This window comes from Tupaia chinensis, unplaced genomic scaffold, assembly GCF_000334495.1.
Source record: "Tupaia chinensis unplaced genomic scaffold, TupChi_1.0 Scaffold000437_1, whole genome shotgun sequence".
Taxonomy (NCBI): domain Eukaryota; kingdom Metazoa; phylum Chordata; class Mammalia; order Scandentia; family Tupaiidae; genus Tupaia; species Tupaia belangeri.
The window spans coordinates 1843851-1853658 of NW_006159942.1; the positions used below are offsets into that span (position 1 = coordinate 1843851).

At 39.5% G+C, this 9808-nt stretch overlaps 1 protein-coding gene across 1 annotated transcript in view; it reads right to left on the reverse strand.

Moving 5' to 3' along the window:
• The window catches only part of CD96 (CD96 molecule), a 92581-nt gene that overhangs the window by 77198 nt on the left and 5575 nt on the right, over positions 1-9808 (reverse strand). The window contains 1 exon segment of the mRNA XM_006155148.3: positions 653-777. Coding sequence (XP_006155210.1) covers positions 653-777 — 125 coding nt within the window.

The window sequence follows — 9808 nt, forward strand, 5'->3', positions numbered from 1 at the left end:
AGCCCAGTACTTATTTTTGCACCACACTTTATTCTTAAAACTGAAAAATGTCGTATAAAGGCCCAGATTTCCAAGTTCTTTGGTTCCTTTTTGCTAGAAGACCTGACAACTCTGGGCCTCTGATTCCCCTGTGACATTAATAGGACTGAGGAGTGATTGTTTTTTCACATGAGTCCTGCTTCTCTCAGATCAGTTTCCTAGTTAAACTCTGTAAGAATCTGACTTATGTTTCCCCATCTAAAGCCTTGCTGGGTACTTTTCAGGATGCAGTAGTAAGGGTTCTGGGAATGGGGTCCGCATCTCCGGATACGTTGCGTGTAAAACAAACATTCCTTGAGGGGCTTCTGCTGCATGGGGCTGTCTTCAGGGCACCCTCACCTTCTGCTCTCTATACTTGTGGTTTGGTATATAGTTTGAAATAGAAATTAACCTTTAGAAACTAGTTTCTAAATTAAGCCCTATAGTCATACACCTGGATGCTCGCCTAGCTAGAAAGACTCTCAAGTCCTCTCTTCATGCCCCCCTAAACCTTCCCAAGCTGCTGACATAATACCTGCCCCTCATCCACTATGCTATTATTCCTTGTTATTCATTTTACTTCATTAATATTTAAAGATCAATGCAGTTATTCACTGAAAAGGGCAACACTTACCACCAACCATGCAAAGGTGAACTCAGACGAAATTTCTGAGGAGATATTTTGAAAGCATGGTATTTCCAGAGTCTGATTCATCTCTATTTCTATTGTGTGGTCGCTTCCCCATTCATCCCGCATAACTGTGACAGAACAGATGGTGGAAAATACATGGATCTTTGTTGGTTTGTATTGAAGACATAAGAACATTTTTAGTATAAAGATTCATCTATCTTCAGGGTACACCTATGAAATGATGGGGAAAATCCCTCCATAGTCCTCATTGAATAAATGGCAAAACTGAGCCACTGGAAAGCACAGAAAATTGAAAAGTGACAGAGGAAACTCTCTCAACAGAATCCAAGTAATAATTTGGTTTGCTTCTCTGTTGTCTTCAGGTTGCATTTTCTTGATTAGATGGAATATAAAACCTTACCATCTAGCCTCTACTTGTTTCATTTTGTTTTTATTTTAACAGACTTCATGATTTTTAGAGTAGTTTTAGGCTCCCAGAAATACTAAACAGAGAGAATAGAGTTCCCTTGTCTACTCTTACCCCTACACAGCCTCCCTCACTAACAGCACCCTCTCCCACTAACAGCACCCTACGCCCAGTGGTATTGTTGTTACAATCGACACATCATTATTGACTGGAGCTCACAGTTTGTGTTAGAGTTTACTATAGTGTTGTACTGTCTGTGGGTTTTGACAACTGTACACTACATGTGTCCACCATTGCAGTACTATATATACGATATCGTGTGACTGCCCTAAAAATCCCCCATGCTCTGCCTGTGCAGCCCTTCCTCCTTACCTCCGGTAACCACCGATCCTTTTACTGCCTTCCTAGCTGCTGGCTCTTTTAGAGCTCACAAACATTCCCTCAACAAAAGAATCTACAGAAAAATACATAAGGAGACTCAGGAAACTTTGTCAATGGATTGTTTTCATTTTTAAGGTAACAGTAGGAAAGTATTGGGTTTATAGTCTCTCTTTTTTTGGGGAAAGTTATATTCACATCTGTATACATTCATGATTCAACTTTAATAATATCTAAGGAAATTTATAAATGAAAACAACTCTACTATCATAATATCCTAAAATGTTTATATTCTTTATTCTGTATCTGTACAAATCTTGTTGGCATGCATGTGTTTTCTCAAGCTTTATCATTCTATTTACCACAAATGTCGTATATTCTTACTTAAAAAACATTTTGCTGGGCCAGCAGGAAATGTGGTGAAGGTGTTGGACTCCCACATGACTGACAGCAGTTAAAGTCCTGGACCCAGTAGCTTTGAAAATCATGTTGGGTGTATGCACATGCAAGCCCAAAATCCCAAGAGGAGAATGGAGGAGAAGGGACTGCAATGTGGCACCTCTGGGGGTGATTTCTCACTTTCTGTCTCTCTCTGGGAAGCACATGCTTTATGTCATGTTATGGGAGGGCTTTATGTCATCCCATCATATATACCCATCATAATTTGTTCAGTCATTTATAATTATTGAATCATTATATTCTTTCAGTTTTTTTTTTTTACTTTATTTTAACCAATTCCCACATAAAGAGCAAGCATAGTCCTTAGTTAATAGATTTCTTCTAACTATTCGGTTATTTAAGATTAATTCTCAGTATAATTCATGAATCATTGTGCATAAATTTTCTCATTGCTGATAATAATATATATATAATTTAATGAAATATTTCTCACTTAAAATGTGCTATATCTAGCCTTTAGATCTTTGTTCCAGTTAAATCTCTCATCAGTTTCAGCTGTCCTCTTTACTGATAACCCTTTCCTCCTCCTATCCTTGATTGAAACCAGGCCCCCCACGAGAGCACATCTTTCTTACAGAATTCTCAGATACTGATTGTTTATTTTTTTTTGTACCTTTAATTCATCAAGCTCAAGAATTGGTGTCAGTGCTGTGCTTGCTCTCCATTACTGCTTCCAAATACTACAAGTCATATCTAAAAATTATACATAAATACATACACACACACATATACCTGTCGTTCATGATTGAAGGCATTAATTGTAACAGTACTTCCAAATGAAGTGATTCGTATACTGCCCTCATGCTGTTTTCTGATGACAGTTTTTGAAATTTATGTTCAGTATGCGGGAGTTCATTATAGTCTTCTATATAATTTTGTATATGTTTGAAATTTTCTATCATTAAAGGTTTTTTTATGAATCATCTAAAATCATTTCAAGTGCCATCAATACATCTAACAAACTTGCAGAAACTCAAAATGATCCCTCTTCCCCAATTCACTGATATTATCCTCTAACATAGAGGTTGTAAAACTATGGCCTCTGGGCCAAGTCTGACTTGCTGCCTGTTGTTGTTAATAAGTTTCATTGGAACATTTTTTTATAGATACTTTTATGCTACAATGGCAGGATTGAGTAGCTGTGATAGACACTGTATGAACACAAAGCCCAACATATCAACATCTGTCCCTTCAGAGAAAAATTTGACTCTAGCTCTAATCTCCCAGTTACCTTCCCTTGTTCTTTGAAGATGTTGATATCTAGAGAGCAATTTTCTTCTTCTTTTCTTCTTCTTCTCCTTTTCTTCTTCTTCTCCTCCTCTTCCTCCTCCTCCTCCTTCAGTCTCAACCCTGATATATTCTCGGATGATTTCAATGACCATGCAGATGACCTATCCAATACCTCCCCTCATAATTTTTTCCACTGACCTCTCCATTAATTGTTTCCAATATTTTCAGACATCAGCTCTCACAATCACATCTTGGATCTTGTCACCATGCATGATTGTTGTACTTGCAAAATCACAAATTCGAATTTGCAGACACTTCTTTCAGTTTATGCTATTAGTTCCACCTCAACTGTTCTCTAACCTCAGCGAGTCTTTTAATGAATGAATCTCTCTCTACTTTCTCCCAACCATCAGTCCTTTTCTCTGTTTGTTTTCCTCATTATCCAGCTAAGTTTCCACAATTCATCATTTCCATAATGTTCTTGCTAATACCCCAAATCCTAGCCAACTATGCACTTTTTTAAAAAATTAATTTTGTCAGGGACCAGCAGTTAGCATATTGGCTATGTTGCTGGACTCCCACGTAGTCGCCCGTGGTTCGAGTCCCAGACCCGGTGGCTTAAACTCACACCGGGCGTGTGTACGTGCATGCCCAAGATCCAGAGAGGAGAATGGAGGAGAAGGGATTGCGGCGTGACCATCCCCCCTGGGGGGGGTGATTTCTCGCTTTCTGTCTCTCTGTCTCTCTCTGTCTGTCTGGCGAGCACACGCACCCTATAGAAAAAATCTCTCCAAAAAAAAATAAACTTAATTTTGCCAGAGGGAATATGCACTCACTGGAGAAAGATTGAGGGGTGGGAGGGTGAGAAAGCACTCCTTCCCTGATCATGGGCTGATCATGGTCATTCAGTAATCCCCTTTCAATTATTTTTTCTTCCATTTGGGATCTTGGGAACACATACACATGTACCCAGCAAGTTTCCCACTTGGGGAACCTGGTGGCTTCACCAGGTCCAGGACTCTAACCACACAGTTGACCATGGAGGACCCATCTGCCTTAACCACAATGTCACTGGCTTGTCCCAACTAAGCCACAACCTCATCTTTTAAGGTTTTTAACGTAGGGCACATACACATACATATACTCCGGAGAAAGATAGTGAGAAGGAAAGTGAGAAATCACCTCCCAGGGAGGATAACAACTCTATAATCCCTTCTCCTCCACTTTCCTTCTGGGATTCTGGGCACAAATGCACATGTGCCTGGTTTGATTTTTTTTTTCTTTTTGAGAGGTTTTTGCTATAGAGCATATGCATGCACTAGATAGAGAGAGACAGAGAGACAAAAAGTGAGAAATCACCCCCCAGGGCACATGGCCATGCCACAATCACTACTCCTCCATTATCCTCTTGGGATTTTGGGCATGCACACACATGTACCCAGCTAGATACTCAAGCCAGGCATGCATGCACATGCACCTGGCTTGAGATTCAAGCCACTGGGTCCAGGACTCAAACCACGGTTAACTATGTGGGAATCCAGCAACATAATCATTATGCCATCTGCTGGTTCCCTAGCATGATTTAAGCCTCCAGGTGTGGGACTAGAACTGTGGTAGGCCATGTAGGGATCAGTGCCTTAACCACTGTGTCATCTGCTGGTCCTCCCAATAACTTATTTTTTAATGCCAAAACCAAGCAGCTAGGCACTGCTACAGAAAGCCACACAATAAACTTTTCACTATAATTTCATGCTGTTTTCAAATAGATATTCTACAATGACCAAAAATCCAAATCATTTACCCAGGGAACTAATTTTCCTTTTATCAATAGTAACTATTTCAAACCTCTAATTTCCTTCCCTGAAGCCTCCTTTCTCCAACGGAAGATATTTTTGTTTCCTACTTTGCAGAAAATAATAGAAAACAGCACCTCCCTCAGTATATGCACTTAGCCTATTTTCCCTCCTTCCAGATACAAGCAAACAAAACAAAATACTGTTCCTTGTTCTCGTTGCAGGATAGTACTATTATCTGTTCTATGAATTTCACTAACTCCGTCTTCTCAAACACCTCAGTTTATTTGTTGATATTTTACATTCTTATGATGTATTTATCTGCTATCCTTTAACTGGGTGCTTTCCATTGACACTGAAGCATAGTTAAGTGCTTTATCTTAATTAAAACCACCTTCATCATCACGCTACCAAAAACCCTCATGTGTACACTCGTACTCTTCCTGTTACTGTTGACCAATTCATTAGAAGTTATTTCAATATTTGCTATTGCTTTTTCCTTGCTTTCTATTCACTCCTCTTCTCTGTCTTGTCAGATTTCCAGATTAATCAATCTCTCTAACCTCATCTTCAACTGCCTCCTCTTCAATCCCTTTTCTTTCTCTAGCCACCAAAATGGTTCCTGTTAGGTGATCAGTAACTTCCATGTCCTTAAATACAATGCAATAAGCATTTGTCTTCTCACAAACATCAGAATCAATAGCTATTCCTTTTGTGCAATATTATATTTCTGGGCTTTTGTGACCTAATTCTCTCTTGATCTTACTCTTGCTTCTTTAGTTATTCTTCTCTAGCTTTTGAAGATTCGTTTTTCTCCACCCATCACGATGAACTCTGGTGAAATGCCACCCTGCATTTCCTCATTCAGTTTTCTCTCCCTAGATGACTTCTTTCACTTCTAGGACTTAAGTTAGCACCCATATTCAGATGAGTCACCAATTTGCATCTTCTACTTAAACCTCTCTCCTATATCAGGAATTGGACATTAGCTATTCATCGGGTATCTCTGATGTGTCTCAACTTCATGCCCAACTCAACATGTACAAAATCAAACTCAAAATAACCCCTGTGCAACCCAGTCATTTTCTAGTGTTTCATAACACAATGAATAATTCCCTCATTTTTTGTTTCACAGACCAGAAACCACAGCATCATCCCTGACACTGCTTTTTATTCCCCACTCCTTGTATACAATCCACACCAAATCCTGATGGGCTAATCTCCTCAACATGCTGCTACCTCATTAACATGCTACTAATGTTAATAGCATTTCTCAGCTAGATTTCTTCCATTGTCCTCTAACTAATCTACTTTATTTCCTCTGCCCTTCTTTAATTTATTCTCGACACCCTGGCCACAAGGATACATTTTTTTTTCTTTTTTTCTTTTTTTAGAAAGAGATTTTTGCTATAGGGCACATGCACTTGTCAAAGACACATACAGAGTAAGTAAAAAATCACCCTCCAAGGAGAACAGCCACACCACAATCCCTTCTTGTCTAGTCTCCTCTTGGGATTATGAGCATGTATGCACACATGCCCTGCATGAGTTTCTTTTGTTTGTTTTGGAGAAGTTTTCGCTATAGGGCACGTGCGCTCACCAGAAAGACAGAGAGACAGAGAGATAGAAAGCGAGAAATGGCCCCCTCCCCCCAGGGAGATGGTCACGCTGCAATCCCTTCTCCTCCATTCTTCTCTTGGGATCTTGGGCACGCATGCACATGCACCCAGCATGAATTTAAGCTGCCGGGTCCGGGACTCGAACAGCGGTCGACCATGTGGGAGTCCAGTGACATAGCCATTACGCTAACTGCTGGTCCCCCCAGCATGAGTTTTAAGTCACTGGGTCTGAGACTTGAAATGCGGCTGACTAGAAGGAATCTAGTGATGTAACCATTATGTCTGTCATCTGCTGATTCCATAGTAAAGATACATTTTCAAAATGAAAAAAAAAAAAAAAGAAGTCAAATCAAACAACCACTTTTCCATTAGTTTCAATAATTATTGGTATAAAGACAAAACTATTAAATAGGACTAATCAATCACACTAACCTCATCGACAACTGCCTCTCCTTCGATCCCTTTGCTCTAGCCATAATATCTTTTAAAATCCCTATAAAACATTTAATAGGCACAAAAATAAAGTTATCTGTTGATGCATATGGTAATGTCTTTGACCTGACTAATATGCTCTATATTCATGCTAGGGAAAACTGATGTATGCTGTAAAGATATGTGGTGATTAAATGTAAATAAAAATGCATTTTACAAAATATCTTTTAAAATCTCCCATAGTTGCCATAACTCCTTTCTACCACAGAGCTTTTGCACGTCCCGTCCTCTGTGCAGTTCTATGTCCTCCACCTTCACCCGGTACATTCCTAGAGCAGCACTTCCCAAGAAAATCTTATGCAATTTTCATAGTATACACTCTTATACATGGTCTATTTCCTCAGGAAACACTGTTGCAATTTGACATTTGTTTGTTTATTTGATTGACATCTGTCCTACTGGACTTCATGATTCATGAGTATAGAGTCACATCTATAAGGTACACTATGGTGTCCCTGGTACCTAGCACTATAAAAATTCAAAAATATATTTTTAGGGTAAAGACTAAATATAAGAATTTAAGGAAAGCCAGCATTCAGGTTCAATAACAAACTATCCTCCAGACAGGATAATCACATGTCTTAGACCAAGTTCATTGACTTTAGGTTATTAGGATTATATTGCTGGCCCAGCCTGGTGGTGCAGTTGGTGCATATTGAACCATACTGCTGGAGACCACAAGGTGAATCCTGGCTTAGTTCACTTTGGGCATGCTGAATGGATCTTGACAAGCTAGAGAGCTAGGGATGGAGGATGATGTCATAGCAGATGCTGTTGAGGGTGCTTCTCTCTCTCTCATGCACACACACACTCCATCATAATAAATAAATAAGTAGACAGATAGATAAATAAAAACAATTTAAAACTTTTATATTGTTACTATTACTACTACTTGTGGGAGTATTACCACGACTTTTCTTCCTAATATTCCCATTACTACGGCTGCTTTCAGTAACAACATTATCAGCTCCCTAAGGCACTTGTCGCAACATGATAAATTGAAGGCAGGTTATACTTTTCCCACTGATCCTAATAACTAAAATGCATTAAAATCTTAGAATCTGAAGCATTATGGGAACTAGGAACACTCAAACTAAGGAAATGTAGATCACAATCATCCAAAAATCAGAGAGTTGCATTTCTTAGAATAACTCAAAAGCTCCTTAGCCTAGGAGCATATGCTGTCAAGAGAAAATGGGAAAGAAACAAATGCAGAAATGTTCGTTATATTTCCACTCTTGTCCACAGCCTCAGTGCACTAAGAAGCAGAGAGAGTGAAAAGAGAACTGAATCTCTTGTCGGCTAGGCCTTCAGGGAACTTTGGGACAAGATTCGCACACACACTGTTCTGTGAACAGATGAGGGAGAATGACTCAGATCATAAAAGAAAGGAAACAGGAAGAAGCGATTAACCCAACTGCCTTTGGTCCCTCAGCATTTTCATATTTCGATGTCTATAGGCCTCTTCCATTTGCATCTGTTTATATACTTCAGAAGTGTTTGCACTTCCTGTGTGTTTGGCTTACCCAACTAGCTTGCAAACTTGAAGATCACTCAGGTACATAAAAAGGAAATGGTGCAAGTAAGAGACGGAGAAAAATAAGATCAAGAGAATGAAGGGGAAAAAGAAAATGCTCTACCAAATGGGGCTTGGCAAAGCTCTTGCATGACAACTGCTTCCTGTGTTAACGGCCTACTCTTTAGCTCCACACTGACTTACATTTTGGTCATGCAGAAGTAAAGGCTTTTTTTTTCTCCCTTCTATTTATCTCTTTTCCATTTTGCTCCTTTTGCACCCAAATGCACAATACCAGAACCATTAATCTAGTGCTGAGGTGATAGCAGCCGAGTTACAATCAGAAAATGGAAAATTTTTAATCCAAAAGTGTCCAGGTGTGGTTTCTGCTTCTTCAGTGACTTGCAGTTTTTAGTAGCTACAAGCTTAGCTCCCTGGGGCTGCCCTTTATTTTAATATGTTTTCCTTAAAAGCAATACAATACCACTTGCCCTTATGGATAATATAGTATCTCTTCTCTATCACTGTCTTCATTATGAGCCATCGTATGTCCTGTCTTCTATGGAGTACATCAAAGTTGCCAGTTCTCAATGAAGTAAGCAGCAGGTCTGCAGATACATACAGCACTACTGTTGTTACAAGCAGAAGACCTACAATCTATGTCTGAAGCTAAGGTCAACATGTACTTGGGTTACAGTATGGTACATGTGCTATTGGGTTCCCAATTGGGCAAATGTAAAAAGAGAGGGAGGAGGGCTCCTTTTTAATAAGAATCATGAAAAAGAATTACTTAGTATTATTATTACTACTCTTAACGAAAGCTACTGTTTATCAAACTTACACATTTTGACAGGAACTATGCTAAATACTTCACACAGATTATCTTTTTTTTTTTTTCTTTTTTTTCGGAGAGGTTTTTGCTATAGGGCGCATGAGCTCGCCAGAAAGACAGAGAGAGACAGAGAGACAGAAAGCAAGAAATCACCCCCCAGCGGGGATGGCCATGCCACAATCCCTTCTCCTCCATTCTCCTCTCGGGATTTCGGGCACGCACGCACATGTGCCTGGTGTGAGCTTAAGCTGCCGGGTCTGGGACTCGAATCACAGTCAACTACATGGGAGTCCAGCGACATAGCCATTACGCCAAATGCTGGTCCCCCCACACAGATTATCTTTTTAAAAAACATCAAAACAATGGTACCTATGAAAGAGGTACTATGATATCAATAGTCTTACTGTAGGGAA